This window comes from Lepidochelys kempii, chromosome 2, assembly GCF_965140265.1.
Source record: "Lepidochelys kempii isolate rLepKem1 chromosome 2, rLepKem1.hap2, whole genome shotgun sequence".
Classification (NCBI taxonomy): Eukaryota; Metazoa; Chordata; order Testudines; family Cheloniidae; genus Lepidochelys; species Lepidochelys kempii.
Genome location: NC_133257.1, coordinates 218,149,563 through 218,171,500, shown reverse-complemented (window position 1 = coordinate 218,171,500; position 21,938 = coordinate 218,149,563). Strand labels below are relative to the sequence as shown.

General features: G+C 45.9%; 1 protein-coding gene across 7 annotated transcripts in view; it reads left to right on the top strand.

Annotated features, from left to right (window-relative positions):
- Window positions 1–21,938, top strand: part of PHF14 (PHD finger protein 14) — a 302,241-nt gene that overhangs the window by 99,038 nt on the left and 181,265 nt on the right. For all 7 annotated transcript variants that reach the window (XM_073333845.1, XM_073333843.1, XM_073333842.1 and 4 more), the window contains exon 14: window positions 21,353–21,521. In XM_073333845.1, coding sequence (XP_073189946.1) covers window positions 21,353–21,521 — 169 coding nt within the window. The remainder of the gene's footprint in view (window positions 1–21,352; window positions 21,522–21,938) is intronic.

Genomic DNA, 21,938 nt, shown 5'->3' with positions numbered 1-21,938 from the left:
CTGGTCATAAGCTTTGACATCTTTTCTAAATTATAGAGTAACCTCTATTCAATAAATACAGATCTTCTTCGAGTGCTGGTTAATGTCGATTCCAATCAGAGGCGTGCACGCGCAAGTGCACGATGGCTGGAAGATTTTTCCCTTAGCAGTCTCCTTCAGGTCGGCCTGTGCACCCCCTGGAGTCGCGCCCTTATTGCGTCTAATATATAGCCCTGCCGACCCGCCACCCCTTCAGAGCCCTGCCGACCCGCCACCCCTTCAGTTCCATTTTACCGCCAGTGACGGTGACTGGAACGTCCCTTGGCTCTTGCGCAGCAAGTTTTCTTCATTATTCAGTGTATATAGTTAGTTGTTAGTAGTACCAGTTTAAAGTTTAGTATAGTGTAATAGTTGGGGGTTCCCCCCCACTCCGACCCTGGCACCATGGGATGCTGCGGTCTTCAGGATTTAAGAACTGGGTTGGCTTGTGCCAAGCGCATGCCTAAGAGTGATCTGCACTCGTCATGTCTTCGGTGCCTGGAGGAGATTCATCAGAAAGATCATTGCAAGATCTGCTGCGAGTTCCGCCCGAGAACATTTAAAGAACGGGAACAGCAGCCTTGTGCCCCCACTCCAACCCGGGCTCGAGAGACCTGACCTGGACGGCATCGTCCTCGAGACAGAATGCCGTCAGTGACTTCGGCGCCAAGGAAGGAGTCCTCCAGGGGCGCTCGGCAATGCCATGGTTCCTCACGGGGCCCTTCTGATAGTAGGCACCACTCCCATTTGCTGGTGCCTCAAAAGAAGAAGAAGCCAGATAACCATTCTCCGGTTAAGCCTCGAGAAGTGCGACCCCAGGCGGGCCACTCCTCGGCGTCTCCTTCTGGGGCTGTGTTGACTCCTATCCAGGTGAGGCAGTCAAGTCCGGCCCCACCTCGATCTCCAGCACCTACACAGCAGCTTCAGCTCCTATCCACACCGGAAGCGTACCATGCCACCAGAGATCTCCTCCACTTGATAGCACCATTCTCATCAGCCAGGGAGGAACCCTCAGCGCCAACAGAGACCTGTCCTCCAGTGCATTCTAAGGGAAAGCCGGCTATGATGTCGAGGCACTCCCCTTCACCTTGTCCATCAACACCTACACGCTCCGACAGAGAGCCTTCTCACTCCCTGAGCTCTTGCCGTTCAAGACACCAAGGATCGGCTCCTCCGTGGTCTTCAGTGTCTGAGACCTCGGAGTCAAAGCCCAACTCCTATCGCTCAAGGAGCAGAAGCCATAGAGCGAGGTCGGGCAAAAACAGAAAGGAGCATCAGGTGTGTCCTCTGCAGTGGCAGAACCCGCCTCAGTGGCCCTTCTGGACTCCCTGGGCTGATCACCAGGGCCAGGGAGAACCCCAGGGCCCACGCTCAGCGACATCTTCAGTCACCTCCACCACTTACATACTGCCTTCCGGTGTGCATCTGCACCCGGTGCCTACGGTCCCGAAGCCTTTTCCTCCAGCACCGTCATAGACTCCAGCACCATGCTTGGCTCCGTCTTCAGCATCAGCCTTCACAACGTCAACACACCCATCTCCCACACCTGCACTGTTGATGATGTCGACCTCAATGCAGGCACTTACGGCTCAGGTGCCGATGTTGGCACCGTGCCCCCCCAACCCCGGGGGCCCCTGTGAGTGTGCCGATGCAGCTCCCTCCTGTGAGACTGATGCCGACGTTGCATATGACACCTACTGCCTCCTCACCACCTCCTCCAACGTTGCCCTGAGAGTCACGTGACCTGTCCGGGGCAGACGGCAGGGAGCTTCCACCACTGGCACACGCTTTCTCCTCCTCATCGCCGGATGAAGCATTGGCAGGGACGTCGATAGCCCCTGCATTAGAGGACAGCAGAGTTTTACAGTAGTTACTCTACAGGGCTGCCCAAGGCTTGGGCATCAAGGCTGAGGAGGTGGTTGAGGACACAGATCCCATGGTGGGCATCCTAGCATCCTCGGGGCCCTCACGGGTAGCGTTACCCTTCATAAAGATGGTGGTGGACACCACCAAAACTCTATGGCAGATGCTGGCATCTCTGCCACCCACTACCAAACGCAGTGAGCGCCGGTATTTCATCCCCTCCAGAGGCTTTGAGCATCTCTACTCCCATCCGCCTCCAGACTCATTGGTTGTCGATGTGGCTAACCAGTGGGAGAGACAAGGTTTCCAAGGTCCTTCCCCAAAGAATAGGGATGCTAAACGGCTGGATCTTTTGGGTAGGAAAATCTACTCCACTAGCGGTCTACAACACCATATTGCTAACCAGTAGGCCATTGTGAGCAGGTACTCTTATAACACCTGTGCTTCCATGGTTAAGTTCACTGAGCTCATCCCTTCGGACTCTCAGTCAGAGTTCAGCGCCGTGGTGGAAGAAGGGAAATTAGTCTCCTGTGCTTCACTGCAGGCAGCCTTAGATGCTGCCACAAGAGCCATGGCGACAGAGATGACTATGCAACGGGGGGGGCCTGGTTGCAAGTCTCAGGGTTACTCTACAAAGTCCAACAAAGGATTCAGGACCTCCTGTTTGAAGGTGATACTCTGTTTTCAGAGAAGGCATACAAATGGCTTCAGAGCCTAAAAGATTCTCGAGCCACCCTCAGATCCTTGGGCTTGCATACCCCCGCCACACAGTGCAGACACTTCTGTCCACAACCTCCTCAAAAGTTCCAACAGCAGAACCGCCAGGACAACTCTAGGAGGAGTAACTGGAGTGGTAGAAGAAAGCAACAACTCTCTGCTAACCAAAGCCGGCCCAAACTGCCCTCTGGCCCTAAACCGGCATTTTGGAGGTGCGATCGAGGACAGCGCACCAGACCAGAGACTGGATTCGCCCTGCCTTACCTTTTCCTCACGACGATCCCCTTTCTACTGTGCATGGTCCCATATAACTTCCGTCCACTGGGTGCTTTGCACGATAGAGTGGGTATAGTCCTTCCAATTCTGTGCCTTCCCGTCCTTCCTCCCCCATTCCCCGTCCCTCTTCAGGGACCTTAGTCAACAGCAACTTCTCATGCAGGAGGTGCAATCACTCCTAGCGCTAGGGGTTGTGAAGGAGGTTCCACTGGAGCACAGGGACAAGGGTTTCTATTCCTGCTATTTCCTAATACCAAAGGCCAAGGGTGGCCTAAGGCCTATCCTGGACCTGCGCGGTCTCAACAAGTTTATGAGGAAACTCAGGTTCTGTATAGTTTCCTTGACCTCCATTATCCCTTCATTGGATCCAGCAGACTGGTACACCACCCTCGACTTGAAGGATGCGTATTTTCACATAGCAGTAGCGTAAAACCACAGAAAGTACCTCGGGTTTGTGGTCAACGGTTCCCATTACCAATTTACGGTCCTCCCTTTTGGCCTGTCAGCAGCACCTCAAGTCTTCACGAAGTGCATGGTAGTCATCACCACCTTTCTGCAGAAACATCAGGTACAGATTTTCCCATACCTCGACGACTGGCTGATCAAAGGCCGATCCAGGACTCAGGTGGAGGCTCGGGTGGCATTCATCAAAGCCACCTTCGAGAATCTGGACGAGGCGAAATTGACTCTGTCCCCGGTCCAGAGGATAGAGGTCATCAGGGCAATTCTGGACTGAACCCAAGCCAGAGCATTCCTCCCACAGGCGAGATTCCAGACCCTCGACGCCATGATCCAGGGACTCAGGCAGTTCTCCACCACCACCACGAGAAATTGTCTCAAACTGCTCGGCCACATGGCCGCCTGTACATGTGTGGTTCGACACGCCAGACTCAGGCTTCGGCCGTGCCTTTTGTCAGTGTACAGACCCGCCAGGGACAGCTTGGACAGGATCGTGACCCTGCCTCGACCCATCCTCAACTCGCTCCTGTGTGGACGGACTCTCAGCAGGTGTGCTCAGGAGTCCCCTTCACCGCCCCACAACCATCCCTGACTCTAGTAATGGATGCGTCAGATTTGGGATGGGGGGCTCATCTGGGGGACCACAGGACTCAGGGCCTTTGGTCACAGTCAGATCTCCATCTTCATATCAATGTCAGGGAGCTCAGGGTGGTACGCCTACCGTGTCAGTCATTCCTCCCATATCTAGCAGGTCATGACGGACAATGCTACCGCGATGTTCTACATCAACAAATGGGGGTGCACGTTCCTCTCCCCTGTGCCAGGAAGCCCTCAGGTTATGGGACTTCTGTATAGAGCACTCAGTCAATCTACAGGCATCGTACCTTCCAGGGGTCCAAAACGAGCTGGCGGTCACCCTCAGCAGGTCTTTTCACAGCCACGAGTGGTCTCTTCACCAGGACATCGCATTGTCACTCTTCCAGAGGTGGGGCTGTCCCCTGATCAATCTCTTTGCTACATGATGCAACACGAAGTGTCAGCAGTTCTACTCCTTCCAGAATCACAGTCCGGGCTACACAGTTCCTTCTCCACTGGGAGGGTCTGCTTCTATATGCCTTCCCACCCATACCGCTCGTCCACAAGGTCCTGCTCAAGATCCGCAGAGACTGGGCTTGGGTCATTCTCATAGCACCAGCCTGGCCCCACCAGCATTGGTGCATGTCTCTCCTAGACCTGTCGGTGGGTGCCCCAATGACCCTGCTTTTCCCAGACCTTCTCACGCAGGATCAAGGGCGGCTCCAGCATCCAAACCTGCAGTCGCTGCATCTCACAGCCTGGAGGCTCCATGACTGGACCCGTTCAAGCTTTCCTGTTCAAAACTAGTCAGACAGGTTCTTTTGAGCAGTAGGAAACCCTCCACTAGGGCCACGTACCTGGCCAAGTGGAAGAGATTTTCAATTTGGTCAGCTCAGTGCAACTTTCTCCCAGCGCTAGCCTCAGCGCCCAAGATTTTGGATTATCTTTTCCACCTAAAGCAGGAAGGTCTCTCCTTGTCTTCTATAAGAGTACACCTGGCTGCCATCTTGGCTTTCCACCCGGCGGTACAGGGCTGCTCGGTTTTCGCTAACCCCCTGGTCAGTCGCTTCTTGAAGGGCCTTGACAGGTTGTACCCACATGTCCGCCAGCCGGTTCCTGCTTGGGACCTTAACTTGGTCCTCTCTGAGCTCATGAGGCATCCCTTTGAGCCTCTGGTAACATGCTCCCTGCTCTACCTCTCCTACAAGGTCACGTTCCTGGTGGTGATAACTTCAGCCCGGAGGGTGTCTGAGCTTAGGGCTCTAAAATCCGAGCATCCCTACACCGTGTTTTTTAAGGACAAGGTTCAGCTCAGACCACATCCGGCCTTCCTTCCGAAGGTAGTATCGCAGTTCCACATCAGCCAGGATATTTTCCTCCGTGTTCTACCCAAAGCCTCATGAGAGTAGCAGGGAGAAGAGACCCCACACTCTCAACGTCCGCAGAGCGCTGGCCTTTTACATAGAAAGGACAAAACTGTTCAGGAAGTCGGCACAGCTCTTCGTCACAGTAGCGGACAGAGTGAAGGGCCAGCCTGTTTCAACACAGCGGATTTCATCATGGACTGTGGACTGTGCTACTGCAATAACGGCGAACTCTACAGGAGCACAAGCTTCATCAACAGCTTTTCTGGCCCAAGTCCCCAGCCAGGAAATCTGCAGGGCGGCTACATGGTCATCGATACACACTTTCACTGCTCACTATGCAATTACTAGACAGGCCAGAGATGATGCAGCCTTTGGTAGAGCAGTACTCCAGTCAGTGGATAGCTCCGACCCCACCTCCTAATTTTGCTTGTGAGTCACCTGATTGGAATCAACATGAACAAGCCCTCAAAGAAGAAAAAACAGTTACTCACCTTCTCGTAACTGTTGTTCTTCGAGATGTGTTGTTCTTGTCCATTCCAGTACTCACCCGCCTACCCCTCTGTCGGAGTAGCTGGCAAGAAGGAACTGAAGGGGTGGTGGGTCGGCAGGGCTATATATTAGGCACCATAAGGGCGTGACTCCAGGGAGAGCCCAGGCGTACATGACGGACGTTGCTAAGGGAAAAATCTTCCAGCCATCGTGCATGTGCGCGTGCATGCACCTGATTGGAATGGACATGAACAACACATCTCGAAGAACAACAGTTACTAGAAGGTGAGTAACCGATATTTTTTTGAGTTCAGTTTAATTTGAAATGTAGGAATATTTCAGTGGAGGAAGCAAAAAAGAATAATTTCACATCTTTAGAATAAATATAGGGAACAGTATTTTGAAAAATTAGTGTTGTAATAGTAACGTCAAAAGAGTCAGAATAGTGTTTTGATGAGAAAATGAATGGATTTCAATTTTCTCAAGTGATGTTTTATTATAACTATATATGTACATGGATGATGCCTCCAAACACACATTGCTTAGCCCCTATGGGTATGTCTATACTGTGAAGAAAAACCTATAGCGCTGAGTCTGAGAGCTCGGGTCAATATTGGAAGAGACCGAGCTCTCAGCTCTCTAGTCCAATATTGGAAGGTTAAAGGACTAGAGACCGAAGTATTAACCCTATGTTGCATCAGAGAAAATGAAAACTTTCTGGATGGAAGTCAGCATTTGGTACTGCAGTGCAGCACAGGGAAGAAAATTGCCAGCATGTGACTTCCAGAAGAAGAAAGAGGAGAACTCATGTATCCCCAATGCAGATAGAGGTAAAAACCCGTTTTCAGGCTCTCTGCGCAGGTACTACGGCAGAGAATGGTTTGGAAGAGTCATCTGAGGGAAGGGATCAGAAGGAGACCTCATCAACTGGAAGGCATGGGATGCATTGTTCTAGGGATGGGGGTTCCATGACCACCACTCCCAAGAGGAGGAGAAAGGTGGTGGTGGTCAGCGACTCCCTCCTAAGGGGGATGGAGTCATCCATCTGCTGTCCAGACCAGGAACTGGTACCGCTTGCCTGGAGCTAGAATTCAGAATGTGATGGCGTGTCTGCCGAGACTGATCAAGCCCTAGAACCGCTACCCCTTCCTACTTCTCCACGTGGGCACCAATGATGCTACCAAGAATGACCTTAACTGGGTCACTGCAGACTTATGTGGCTCTGGGAAGAAGGATAGAGGAGTTTGGGGTGCAAATCATGTTCTCGTCCATCCTCCCTGTTGAAGGAAAGGGTCCATCAAATTGTGGAAGTAAATATGTGGTTACGCAGGTGGTGTTGGAGAGAGGGCTTTGGATTCTTCGACCATAGGATGTTGTTCCAGGAAGAAGGATTGCTAGGAAGACATGGGATCCAGCTAACGAAGAGAGGGAAGATCATCTTCGCAGGCAAGCTTGCTAACCTAGTGAGGAGAGCTTTAAACTAGGTTCACCGGGGACCTAAGCCCTGAGGTAAGTGGAGAAGTGGGATGCCAGGAGGAAACACAAGGAGGAGGGTGCAACAGGGGAGGCCTTCTGTTTCATACTGAGAAAGTAGGGCAGTCGGCTACTTATCTTATGTGCCTGTACACAAACGCAAGAAGCCTGGGAAACAAGCAGGAGGAATTGGAAGTCCTGGCACAGTCAAGGAACTATGATGTGATTGGAATAACAGAGACTTGGTGGGATAACTCACATGGCTGGAGCACTGTCATGGATGGGTATAAACGGTTCAGGAAAGACAGGTGGGGGAGAAAATATGGAGGAGTTGCACTGTATGTAAGAGAGCAGTATGATTGCTCAGAGCTCCAGTATGAAACTGGAGAAAAGCCCGTTGAGAGTCTTTGAGGTAAGTTTAGAGGCGAGAGCAACAAGGGTGATGTCCTGGTGGGTGTCTGCTATAGACCACCAGACCAGGAGGATGAAGTAAACAAGGCTTTCTTTGGACAACTAACAGAAGCTTCCTGATCACAGTCCCTGGTTCTCATGGGGGACGTCAATCACCCTGACATCTGCTCACAGGCCCTGGTTCTCATGGGGGACGTCAGTCACCCTGACATCTGCTGGGAGAGCAATACAGCAGTGCACAGACAATCCAGGAAGTTTTTGGAGAATGATGAGGACAACTTCGTGGTGCAAGTGCTGGAGGAACCAACTAGGAGCCATGCTTCTCTTGACCTGCTGCTCACAAACAGGGAAGAATTGGTAAGGGAAGTATAAGTGGGTGGCAACCTCAGCAGCAGTGATCATGAGATGGTTGGGTTCAGGATCCTAACAAAAGGAAGAAAGGAAGAGCAGCAGAATACAGACCGTAGACTTCAGAAAAGCAGACTTTGACTTCCTGAGGGAACCGATGGGCAGGATCCCCTAGGTGGCTAATTTGAGAGGGAAAGGAGTTCAGGAGATCTGGCTGTATTTTAAAGAAGCCTTACTGAGGGCGCAGGAACAAACCATCCTGATGTGCAGAAAGAATAGCAAATATGGCAGGCGACCAGCTTGGTTTAATAGAGAAATCGGTGAGCTTAAACACAAAAAGGAAGCTTACAAGAAGTGGAAACTTGGACAGACGACTAGGGAGGAGTATAAAGATATTGCTTGAGCATGCAGGGATGTAATCAGGAAGGCCAAGGCACAATTGGAGTTGCAGCTAGCAAGGGATGTGAAGGGTAACAAGAAGGGTTTCTACACCTTGGGTAAGTTAGCAACAAGAAGAAGGTCAGGGAAAGTGTGTGATCCTTACTGAATGGGGGAGGCAACATAGTGACAGATGATGAGGAAAAAGCTGAAGTACTCAATGCTTTTTTTGCCTCAGTCTTCAAGGTCAGCGCCCAGATTGTTGCACTGGGCAGTATAGTATGGGGAGGAGGTGAGCATCCCTCAGTGGTGGAAAAACAGCGTAAGTACTTATTTAGAAAGTCCATGGCGCTGGGTGCAGTGCATCCGAGGATGCTGAGGGAGTTGGCTGATGTGATTGCAGAGCCGCTGAAAACTCATGGCAATTGTGGGAGGTCCCTGACTATTGGAAAAAGGCAAATATAGTGCTCATCTTTTAAAACGATAGAAGGAGAATCCAAGGAATTACAGATCTGTCAGCCTCACCTCAGTCCCTGGAAAAATCATGAAGCAGGTCCTCAAGGAATCCATTTTGAAGCACGTGGAGGAGAGGAAGGTGATCAGGAACAGTCAACATGGATTCACCAAGAGCAAGTCAAGCCTGATCAACCTGATTGCTTTCTATGATGAGATAATTGGCTCTGTGGATATGGGGAAAGCAGTGGACGTGATATACCTTGACTTTAACAAAGCTTTTGATATGGTCTCCCACAGTATTCTTGCCAGCAAATTAAAGAAGTATGGATTAGATGAATGGACTATAAGGTGGATAGAAAGCTGGCTCAACAGGTATTGATCAACGGCTCAATGTCTCGTTGGCAGCTAGTATCAAGCAGAGTGCCCCAGGGGTCTATCTTGGGGCTGGTTTTCTTCAACATCTTCCTTAATGATCTGACTGATGGTATGGATTGCACCCTCAGCAAGTTTGCAGGTGACACTAAGCTGGGGGGAGAGTTAGCTACACTGGAGGAGTAGGGATAGGGTCTATAGTGACCTACACAGATTGGAGAATTGGTCCAAAAGAAATCTGATGACGTTCAACAAGGACAAGTGCAGAGTCCTTCACTTAAGTTGGAAGAATCCCATGCACTGCTACAGGCTGGCTAAGCGGCAGTTCTGCAGAAAAGGACCTGGGGATTACAGTGGATGAGAAGCTGGAAATGAGTCAACAATGTGCCCTTTTTGCCAAGAAGGCTAACATTTTGCCAAGAAGGCTAACATATATTGGGCTGCATTAGTGGGAACATTTCCCGCAGATTGAGGGAAGTGATTATTCCCCTCTATTTGGCACTGGTGAGGCCACATCTGTAGTATTGTATCCAATTTTGGGCCCCCCACTACAGAAAGAATGTGGACAAATTGGGGAGAGTCCAGCGGAGGGCAACTAAAATGATTAGGGGGCTGGGGCATATGAGAGGAGAGGCTGATGGATCTGGGCTTATTTAGTCTGGAGAAGAGAAGAGTGAGGGTGGATTTAATAGCAGCCTTCAACTACCTGAAGGAGGGCTCCAAAGAGGATGGAGCTGGATTGTTCTCAGTGATGGCAGATGACAGAACAAGGAGCAATGGTCTCAAGTTGCAATGTGGGAGGTCTAGGCTGGATATTAAGAAAATCTATTCCACTAGGAGGGTGGTGAAGCACTGGAATGGTTTACCTAGGAGGTGGTGGAATCTCCATTCTTAGAGGTTTTTAAGGCCTGGCTTGACAAAGCCCTGGCTGGGATGATTTAGTTGGTATTGGTCCTGCTTTGAGCAGGGGGTTGGACTAGATGACCTCCTGAGGTCTCTTCCAACCCTAATCTTCTATGATTCGATGATTCTATACTTTTTGACTATTCATATGGGATTTAGTATAAAACAATTCAAAATAAAGTGAAGAAATATGAATTGCAGGAAGTTTCCTAGAATGTTAGATCTGTGACTGATCAGTTCATTGAGGTGAAATAATGTGGCAGAATTTTAAAAGATTCAATAACATTATTACCACTTACCTATGGCCAAAAATATGTTCTCTTCTTGAATGGGTGAATTCCATAGAGCTGAATTTGGTGGTTTTCAGTAGTCTAATCTCTTTAGAAATCTGGCAGGTTTATTGCACAAAGCTAATAAGAAATAAGCACTGAGTTGTTGTAGATCTATGGGAATAGGCTCTGGTTTCCATGCACTGAAACTCTCTTAATCATAGAATCATAGAATTCTAGAATATCAGGGTTGGAAGGGACCTCAGGAGGTCATCTAGTCTAACCCCCTGCTCAAAGCAGGACCGATCCCCAATTAAATCATCCCAGCCAGGGCTTTGTCAAGCCTGACCTTAAAAAGTTCTAAGGAAGGAGATTCCACCACCTTCCTAGGTAACACATTCCAGTGTTTCCCCACCCTCCTAGCGAAAAAGTTTTTCCTAATATCCAAGCTAAATCTCCTCACTGCAACTTCTCTCTCAATTTCTTCTCTCTCCTCCTCCCCACCTCCCAGGGATGGAGATTCCAGTGCTCAAATAAAAACGATACTGATCTTTGAGTATGGGGGAACAGCATTTCTCCTACCCCAGTTGTCAAGAAGTATGTTTGTAGACAGTAAGGGGGGTCCTCATGCTCCTAGATCAGGAGAGTATTGTGTCTGCTTTCTTCATCAGGAATGATAGGAAGGGTTCTGTTTTCCCCTATGTATTAGCAAATAACTGGAAAAAAGTAGAGGACATTTTGATCTAAGTGGGAGCTCCCTAAATCACACCTATAACAATTCTTCGGGAGAGGAGATGGAGGAACACTTGTGCTCAACAGGCCCCTCTCCCCTTATGTCCAACCTGGCCTCTTTGAGACATTTCTTTCCTGGCTGACTGACAAGTCCTACCATGGCTTCCTAATGCCTACTGAGATTCCACACATGGTGGTGTTAATGCTCTCCGTGTGGATAGCTTTCTTTCCCTGCTTCTGCATATACATAGTTCATGCATAGTCCAGCATGAGAGACCACTTTTACTTCTAATAAACTAAAAATGTCATCCATATAAACATCCTCTTCCTGTAAGACTTGCAAAATCTCGCTAATTTTCCTTTGTAAGATTTCTAGGGGGCTTGTGATACCAAATGAGAAGATTTGTTAAAGGGGAATATTCTATATCCGAGTCAAGAGGATGGAATAGAAGTTGATAAAGTACTGGTAGGCACTGAAGAAAAACACTCAAGTGAAAAAGAATTCAGTTACATTCAATTATATCACATGAAGGCAGACAACTAAATATTAGCCAATTTTATAAGTGCTTGTATACAAATGTTAAAAGTCTCAGTACTAAGATGGGTGAACTTGAATTGCTTGTTTTAAATGAGGATGTTGATATAATAGGCATCACAGAAACTTGGTGGAATGATGATAATCAGTGGGACATGATAATACCAGGGTCTGACATACTCGGGTACAATCCCGACTAATGAGTAGCTGTGTCCCCCCTGACCCTGTGACCTGGGTTGCCCTTAACAGTGCCTTGCTCCTGTAATCTCCTGCTGGACTGCTTACAGCCTCCAGCGTGTAAGTCGCTCCTAGTTATGTGTGTATTTGTGCTTCAGCCAGCCAGCTACAACTTGGCTCTTACTAGCCTTGATTATGCTGCCGGTGACCTCAATGCACATCCAGTCCCAAATTTCCCCCTAGAAACATATATCCTGTATTGCCCCACCCTCTCCTGGACAGTACAAATATATTGAGTCTATTATTCCTGTAATGGAGTATGCACACAACTTGTTACCAAATGTAGTTACTCAGACGTTTGAACTTGAACACACTGGATTAGATAAAATAAGTTTATTAACTACAAAGATATAGATTTGAAGTGAGTACAAGTACTTAGACATAAAAGTCAGAAATAATTACAAGAAAAATAAACATAAAACATTTACTGGTGCCTAACTTAACAAACTACATTAGATTCAAAGAAAAGTTTTCTCATCACATGCTTTAAGCAATCTTACTGACCAGACTCTTGAGGTCAGGACCACTCCTCCAGAATCCAGTGGCTGCTTCCTTTGTCTCTTTAGGTGCAGTGAACGAATGGGCAAAAAGAGAGAGGGGGGTGCTTTGGAGTGTTTGTCCCTCCTTTTTATAATTTCAGACTCCCTCTTGAAAAATATTTCCAGCTGAAAACCAGGAGCCAAAGAGGCTGTGTGGAAGGATATTCCCTGCTGTTTATTCAACTGTTTGAACTTCGTTTATCTTCCCTGACTGTTTTGACTTTTTTACTGCTTAAATGCAAATTAAGGCAAGCACACATTCCTTTCTTAAGCACGCACCTGATTGACAACTTCTGTCTGGGCAGGGTTGTGGCGTTAATAACAGCATATACTGGAATCTTATAACTACACATACAATGTTGGCACACATATTTTACCAGGACAATACTAACCAGCAAATTATGAGTTTTTAAATGATATCGCACAAGACTTGCCTTGTACAAAAAATATTACAGTGTCACACAGGGTACAAAGTGTAGGAAAGTGTCTCATAGGGTTCTGTCACACATGGTACAAAATATACAAGAAAGAGTAGGTCACACTGTTGGGGGAGTGGTGCTATCTGTGAAAGAAAGAATAACGTCAAATGTAGTAATAATCTTTAGAAAAAAAATAAGAAGACCAAATAAATGCTACCCTGGCTAAAAAGCAGACTTAAAGAGGTGAGTAGAGGCAAAAAAGCATTCTTCAAAAATAGGAAGTCAAATCTGTCTGAGGGTATGTCTACACTACGAAATTAGGTCAAATTTATAGAAGTCAATTTTTATAGAAGCGATTTTATAAAGTTGATTGTGTGTGTCCCCACTAAGCGCATTAAGTTGGCAGAGTGCATCCACAGCACCTTGGAGAGCGTCGACTGTCAGAGAATTGCACTGTGGGTAGCTATCCCACTGTTCTCGCAGTCTCCGCCACCCACTGGAATTCTGGGTTAAGCTCTCAATGCTTGACGGGGCAAAACATTGTCGCGTGTGGTTTTGGGTACATGTCATCAGTCACCCCTCCCTCCGTGAAAGCAACGGCAGAAAATCGTTTCACGCCTTTTTTCCGTGTGGACGCCATACTGCTTTCAGCAGACGGTGCAATAGGACAGCAAACCATCGTCATCCACCGCTTCCGCTGCAACTCTGCTCTCCTGCAGATGCCATACCACGGCAAGCGTGCAGCCCGCTCATCTCACCGACACCACTGCTGTTGTGTCCTGGTGCTGCTGGCAACGGATGGTGCAGTAGGCCTGCTAACCATCGTCATCCGCTGCAACTCTGCTCTCCTGCAGACACCATACCACGGCAAGCATGGAGCCATCTCAGATCACCCTGGCAGTTATGAGCATTGTAAACAGTGTGTGCAGAACCAGAACCAGAACCTGCAAAAGCAGGCGAGGAGGCGACGGCAGCGTGGTGACGAGAGTGATGAGGACATGGACACAGACTTCTCTCAAAGTACGGGCCCTGGCAATTTGGACATCCTGGTGGCAATGGGGCAGGCTCATGCCGTGGAACGCCGATTCTGGGCTTGGGAAACAAGCACAGACTGGTGGGACCACATAGTGTTGCAGGTCTGGGATGATTCCCAATGGCACTTTCATGGAACTTTGTGACTTGCTTTCCAAGATGAAAGTAGTACTCACAGTTCACAAGCGAGTGGCGATAGCTCTGTGGACGCTTGCAATGCCAGACAGCTACCGGTCAGTCAGGAATCAATTTGGAGTGGGCAAATCTACTGTGGAGGTTGCTGTGATCCAAGTAGCTAACGCAATCATTGAGCTGCTGCTATCAAAGGTAGTGACTCTGGGAAATGTGCAGGTCATAGTGGATGGCTTTGCTGCAATGGAATTCCCTAACTGTGGTGGGGTGATAGATGGAATGCGTATCCCTGTCTTGGGACCGGACCACCTTGGCAGCCAGTACATAAACCGCAAGGGGTACTTTTCAATGGTGCTGCAAGCACTGGTGGATCACAACGGACATCAATGTGGGATGGCCGGGAAAGGTACATGACGCTCCCATCTTCAGGCACTCTGGTCTGTTTCAACAGCTGCAGGAAGGGATTTACAACCCAGACCAGAAAATAACCATTGGGGATGTTGAAATGCCTATAGTTATCCTTGGGGACCCAGCCTACCCCTTAATGCCTTATGAAGCCGTACACAGGCACCCTGGACAGTAGTCAGGAGCTGTTCAACTATAGGCTAAGCAAGTGCAGAATGGTGGTAGAATGTGCATTTGGATGTTTAAAAGTGCCCTGGCACAGTTTACTGACTCGGTTAGACCTCAGTGAAACCAATATTCCCATTGTTATTGTTGCTTGCTGTGTGCTCCACAATATCTGTGAGAGTAAGGGGGAGACGTTTATGGCAGGGTGGGAGGTTGAGGCAAATTGTCTGGCAGCTGATTACGCGCAGCCAGACACCAGGGCAGTTAGAAGAGCACAGCAGGTTGCACTGTACATCAGAGAAGCTTTGAAAACCAGTTTAATGGCTGACCAGGCTACGGTGTGACAGTTCTGTTTGTTTTTCCTTGATGGAAACCTGCCTCTTTGGTTCACTCTACTCCCCTGTAGACCAACCACTCTCCCCCCTTCCATCGCCGCTTGCAGAGGTAGTAAAGTCATTGTTGTTTCAAATTCATGCATTCTTTATTAATTCGTCACACAAATAGGGGGATAACTGCCAAGGTAGCCCGGGAGGGGTGGGGGAGGAGGGAAGCACCGGGTGGAGTGGTGGAGGAGGGAAGGACAAGGCCACACTGCACTTCAAAACTTACTGAATGCCAGCCTTCTGTTGCTTGGACAGACTGGGGTGGAGTAGTTGGGTGCCCGGAGAATCCCCCCAACCCCCCCGTGTTCTTGGCGTCTGGGTGAGGAGGCTATGGAACTTGGGGAGGAGGGTGGGCGGTTACACAGGGGCTGCAGCTGTGGTCTATGCTCCTGCTGCCTTTCCTGCACCTCAAGCACGTGCCGGAGCATATCAGTTTGATCCTCCAGTAGCCTCAGCATTGCATCCTGCCTCCTCTCATCACGCTGCCATCACCTCTCCTCTTGCTCGTCCCTCCTGTCCTCGCGTTCATTTTCTGCTTTCCTGGACTCTGCCATTGTCTGCCTCCACGCATTCTCCTGAGCTCTTTCAGTGCGGGAGGACTGCGTGAGCTCAGAGAACATTTCATCGCAAGTGCATTTTTTTTGCCTTCTTATCTGCACTAGTCTCTGGGATGCAGATGATAGGGGGAGCGTTGAAACATGCAGCTGCGGGAGAAAAAAAAGGGAGAGTAGTATTTAAAAAGACACATTTTAGATAACAATGGGTAGACTCTTTCACGGTGAACCAAGCTGTTAACATTACATAGCACCTTCATAACACGTGGGAATGGATTCAAATAGCAGCACCCTTATTTCCCATACCACGCACCCTTTGGGTTGTCCATTTAAAATGGGTTGTCCATTTAAAAGGAGGGGCTGCTGTTTTCAGGTTAACGTGCAGCACAAACCCAACTAACCACCCCCTCCCCCCCGCCACAATTCTCTGGGATGATTGCTTCACCCCTCCCCCCACCGCGTGCTAACAGCAGGGATGATTTCTTTTCAGCCACAGGCAAACAGCCCAGAAGGAACGGCCACCTCTGAATGTCCCCTTAATAAAATTCCCCTATTTCAACTAGGTGACCATGAATGATATCACTCTCCTGAGGATAACACAGAGAGACACCGGGACCATACACTGCCATGCTTTGTTATGCAGTGACTCCAGACTACGTGCTACTGGCCTGGCGTGGTAAAGTGTCCTACCATGGAGGACGGAATAAGGCTGCCCTCCCCAGAAACCTTTTGCAAAGGCGTTGGGAGTACGCTCCATCCCCAGACACGTTAACAGATTTTTCCAGTAGCTGTACTGGCTGCGAATGCATCCCAAGTCTTCAGGGCAAATTAATCATTAAACACGCTTGCTTTTAAACCGTGTATTATATTTACAAAGGTACACTCACCAGAGGTGCCTTCTCTGGCTTCATGGTCTGGGAGGGTATTGGCTCCAGGGTGATAAACAGTTCCTGGCTATCAGGGGGAATGGTTTCATCCTCTGCCTCCTAATCATCTTCCTTGTTCCCAAAATCCTCATCCCTGTTGTGTGAGACTCCCTCCTTGCAGGAGTCCACTTACAGGGGTGGAGTAGTGGTAGGGGCACCCCCTAGAATTGCATGCAGCTCATCATAGAAGTGGCATGTCTGGTGGTCTGACCCGGAGAGGCCATTTGGCTCTGTGGTTTTTTTGGTAGGCTTGCCTCAGCTCTTTAATTTTCATGTGGCACTGCTATGGGTCCCTGTTTTAGCCTCTGTCCATCATGCCCTTGGAGATTTTTTCAAATATTTTGGCATTTCATCTTTTGGAATGGAGTTCAGATAGCACGGATTCATCTCCCCATACAGCGATTAGATCCAATGTCTCCCGTTCGGTCCATGCTGGAGCTCTTTTTCGTTTCCGGGACTGCATGGTCACCTCTGCTGATGTGCTCGCCACACTGGCCAAACAGGAAATGAAATTCAAAAGTTCCTGGTGCTTTTCCTGTGTAACTGCCTAGTGGATCTGAGTTGAAAGTGCTGTCCAGAGTGGTCACAATGGAGCACTCTGGGATAGCTCCCGGAGGCCAGTACCGTCAAATTGCATCCACACTACTCCAAATTCGACCTGGCGATGTCAATTTCAGCACTAAGCCGCTCGTCGGGGAGGAGTACAGAAATCGATTTTAAGAGCCCTTTAAGTCAACAAAAATGGCTTTGTCGTGTGGACGGGTGCAGAGTTAAATTGATCCAACACTGCTAAATTCTACTCATAGTGTAGACCAGGGCTGAGGAAAAGAGAAAAGAATGTAAACTCTGGCAAGTCAAGTGTAAAAGTATAATTAGGTAGGCCAAATCAGACTTCGAAGCACAATTAAATAAAAGAGATGAAAAACAACAGCAAAATTGTTTTCAAGTAAATGAGAAGCAGGAAGGCTGCCAAACAATCACTGGACAATCAAGGAACTAAAGGAGCACCCAAGAAAGACAAGGCTGTTGTGGAGAAGATAAATGAATTCTTTTGCATTGGTTTTCACTGCAAAGGATGTGAGGGAGATTCCCACAACTTATACATTTCTTTTAGGTGACAAACCAGAGGAACTGTCCCAGTTTGAGATGTCAGTTGAGGAGATTTTGGAACAGATTGATAAATTAAACAGTAATAAGTCACCAGGACCGGATGGTATTCGGCCCAGTGTTCTGAAGAAACTAACTGTAGTATGTAACCTATTGCTTAAATCAGCCTTTGTACCACCAGATGACTGGCAGTTAACTAATGCTGATTTTTAAAGAAGGTTCCTGAGGCAACGCTAGCATTTACAGGCTGGGAAGTCTAACTTCAGTATCCGGCAAATTGGTTGAAACTATAATAAAGAACAGAATTATCAGACAGGTAGATGAGCACGATATTTTGGAAGAGTCAATACAGCTTTTGTAAAGGGAACACATTACCCTCAATCTACTAGAATTCTTTGAAGTGTCAGCAAGCACGAGGACAAGGGTGATCAGGTGGATACACAGTACTGTATACTTGGACTTTCAGAAAGTGTTTGACAAGGTCTCTGACCAAAGGCTTTTAGGTATAGTAAGCAGTCATAGAATAAGAGGGAAGGTCCTCTCATTGAACAGTAGCTGGTTAAAAGATAGAAAACAGAGGGTAGGAATAAATGGCCAGCATTCACAAAAGAGAGAGATAAATAGTGGGGTCCCCCAGGAATTTGTACTAGGACCAGTGCTATTAAACACGTTTGTAAATGATCTGGAAAAAGGGTTAAAGAGTGAGGTGGCAAAGTTTGCAGATGATACAAAATTATTCAAGTTAGTTAGATCCAAAGCTGAATGCGAAGAGTAACAAACTGATCCCACAAAACCAGGTGACTGGGCACCAAAATGGTGGATGAAAGTCAATGTTGATAAAAAAAAATAATGCATGTTGGAAAAAATAATCAAATTCCTGCATATACAATGATGGGGTGTAAATTAACTGTTACCTCTCAAGAAAGAGATCTTGGAGTCATCGTGGGTAGTTCTTTGAAAACATCTGCTAAATATGCACCAGTAGTCAAAAAAAGTTAACAGAATGTTAGGAACCATTAGGAAAGGGATAGATAAACAAAATATCATAATGCCACCAGATAAATTCATGGTATGGCCACATCTAGAATATTGTGTGCAGTTCTGGCCGCTCTATCTCTGAAAAGATATATTAGAATAGCAAACAAAATGATTACGGGTATAGAACAGCTTCAGTATTACAAATCCAAAGAAATAAGCATAATTTACCTTCGCTTGGACTAACTCCTTGATTCTTTGCTTCAGCAGGCACACTTGTGCTGTCTGGACCAACCACCTCTGTCCTGTATTCTCCCTTGCCATATCGGCCATGTTTCTGCCAAGTGACTTAAGTGCATTTAAGAGTTAATTTATTGTGCTTCTATTTTCCCCCATTGAATTTTTTTCTTTGCTACTTTTCAGACCAAGCTTCCACTACCTTCTTGTTGGGTGACTTGCATTTTTCCTAGTTCTGACTGCAGTGGCATTTGTGCCACCAATTCCAGAGTTTACTCAGAAGTTCTCTGTACATTTTTTGCAAATTTCTCATGTACAATCTCAACTAGATAGTTTGGTGTTCTTCTTGACTGATATAAAAGTTACAATGCTCATTTTTTTTGTAACAGGTCTCTTATAAATCTATCTCAGGTACTTTTTGGCCCTTGTTACCATAGCGTCTGAGTACGTGACAATCTTTAGTGTATTTATCTCCACAATACCCCTGTAAGGAAGAGAAGTTCTGTTATCCCCATTTTACAAATGGGAACTGAAACACAGCAAGACTAAAGGTCACACAAGAAATCTATGATGGAGCAGGGAATTGAACCCACGTCTTTTGAGTCCCTAGCTAGTGCCTAACTGCTGGATCATCCCTTTGACCTGTTTTATAAAGACTTCTGCTTTGTCTGTGCCTCTACACTCCTTGGGAATACATGTGTATTACTGAAATACAATTTATCTCTTACAGTTAGCTTTTATCCAAGTAGGATTAGATCACATGTTTTCCTGACTCATCAACCTGTGCTCTAATAAGTAGACAGTGCTGTCTGTTGGCTTGTCTTCTGGTCTGACCAGAAATGATTTGAGACTAATGCTCAGGATGTTTCCAGTTTTAGAAAACACAAACGCCAAGCCAACGAAAACATGTGTTTGCTTTATATCAGAGCAGTTAGCTTTATATTGGAATAGCTACTCATGTTCTTGTGCCCCAACTACGGGAACTGGTGTAAATCACAGATTAAACAGCAACCTTTGTTAATAGTATGTTTTAGTAAGAGAAATGTGAGTCTCTTTACATTGTGAGTCTTAATACAATGTGGGGCATATCTACCATAATTCAGCTTTGTTGATTTAAAAATGCACTGGTATTTGAATTAAATTAAATATATTATTGTTCAGCGTTCTCTTTTCAAAACACAATAGCACTGATGTTTTTCAGTTGCTTACATTACTTAATAATGCCCTTGTTTGCATTGAAATTCATAGCAGCAAAGCTGTTTCTGTTAAATCTATTTTAGGCTCAACTTTGTAAACATTTCCTTTCCTCATGATAAAAAAAGCATCCAGGTGATTTACGGTAAATATGCCATAGTTACATTTTATTTTTAAACATTTGCTTTTAATATTTAATTTTTTAAAAGAAAATTTCATTTGACTTTTTATAACCTGGAATTGTGTTGCAAAAATTCTGTTTTTTATAGGCGGTAAGTTAGTACAGCTTCTTATCTTCAGACCATATAAAATATATATTAATAAATGAATAACAAAGTACACATTTTTATTTCTTGCTGAAACAAGTTGTGCTACTTCATTTAAATTATTTTCAATGTTTGTATGCTAATTTAAAATTTAAATTTCATTATTTAATAGTTGGCATACTATTTCAGGAAATTTATAATACTTTCAATAACCAATATTTAAAATACAGATTTTGGGAAATGAAAAAATTGCTGCTGATGATAGAATTTTGGTAGGATTTGCAGTAAAATGCATTGAACAATGTATTTTAGTATAATCAAAAAAGATTTCAAAATTAATTTGATGTCACTGATATTAACAGGTAGACTTGAAATTTCAATTCCATATATTAGGTTAACATCTGCATTTATGACTGAACATCTTGGTATGACACGTATTATTTTGTTCTGTATATGAGAACATATGAAGATGACTTCACATCTTGTGACTTTTCTTTGATGAAGCTTGTTAATAGCATACATTAACAATTGCTTACTTTTGAAGTTCTGACCATGAATTTATAATTTTTTGGAAATACAACAAGGGGTTTTTCATCTGTATATAAAAAAAATTGCTAATATGTACTTCACAGCCTATACAACTTCATTTGTCTTTTAATGTCTTCTGGACTTTAAAAAAATGTATCTAGTGTGAATTGAATTGTCCACAATCTTTAAAAGGGTCTATTGATTTTCAGAGGAAACCCTTCTTGCGAGTCTGTCAGAAAAAGCTGCCAACACAGAGCAAATTCCGCACAGTGTAATTGGCAGAGATTAGAGGCTGCAGCAGCTATAATAATGAATAGATTCAAGATCAATGGGGGTAGGATTAAAAAATGGTGAAAGAGTAGAAGAAATATCTTTCCTAAATATGAAAGATTGCTTCCAAATAGTTTAGATCCCAAATGACTTAAATGACATGAAAAAATAAATAAAATAGGCTGTGTATCTGGCAAGGGCAGCTACTTGAATATCTGTTATTTTGGGAAAATTACCTTACATTTTTGTGGAATTGTTTTGTTCCTGTATTGTATTTTTACCAAAATATTTTACTTTTGCTTTGTGGTTGATGTTGTCCATATAAAATCTTTCTCTTCCAGGCAGTGCTCCGAGTGTGACCAGGCAGGCAGCAGTGACATGGAAGCAGATATTGCCATGGAAACCTTACCAGATGGGACCAAGAGATCAAGGAGGCAAATTAAGGAACCAGTGAAATTTGTTCCACAGGATGTGCCACCAGAACCAAAGAAGATTCCAATCAGAAACACGGTAAATGACAACTTAATTGTGATTGAATAGATCATATTCATAATTATTTGGCTTAGTATTTGTAAAATTGGGACCTTTAGGGTACGATGAATTAGCGCTGTATTTAAATAATGGCAACCTATGACATTCTAATATGGTTGTAAAAACTATTTTCTCTGATTATTAGATACTTAATTTTTTGTCTCAAAAGGTGATTTACTTGACTTCTGAGGAAGTACCTAAAATAATAATGCTGGTAACTGTGTACTTCAAAGAATGGTAGAGCAAGCTTTCCCTTTAAACTGTAGGTTGCCAAGTCAAATAAAATAAAATTCACCACAAGTAGGTAACAGCCAGAAATCTTTATATTTTGACTGATGTTCTCTGGTCTATGTGAAATAGTCAATTTGTGTCACCTAACCCACCACAGTTGGCATG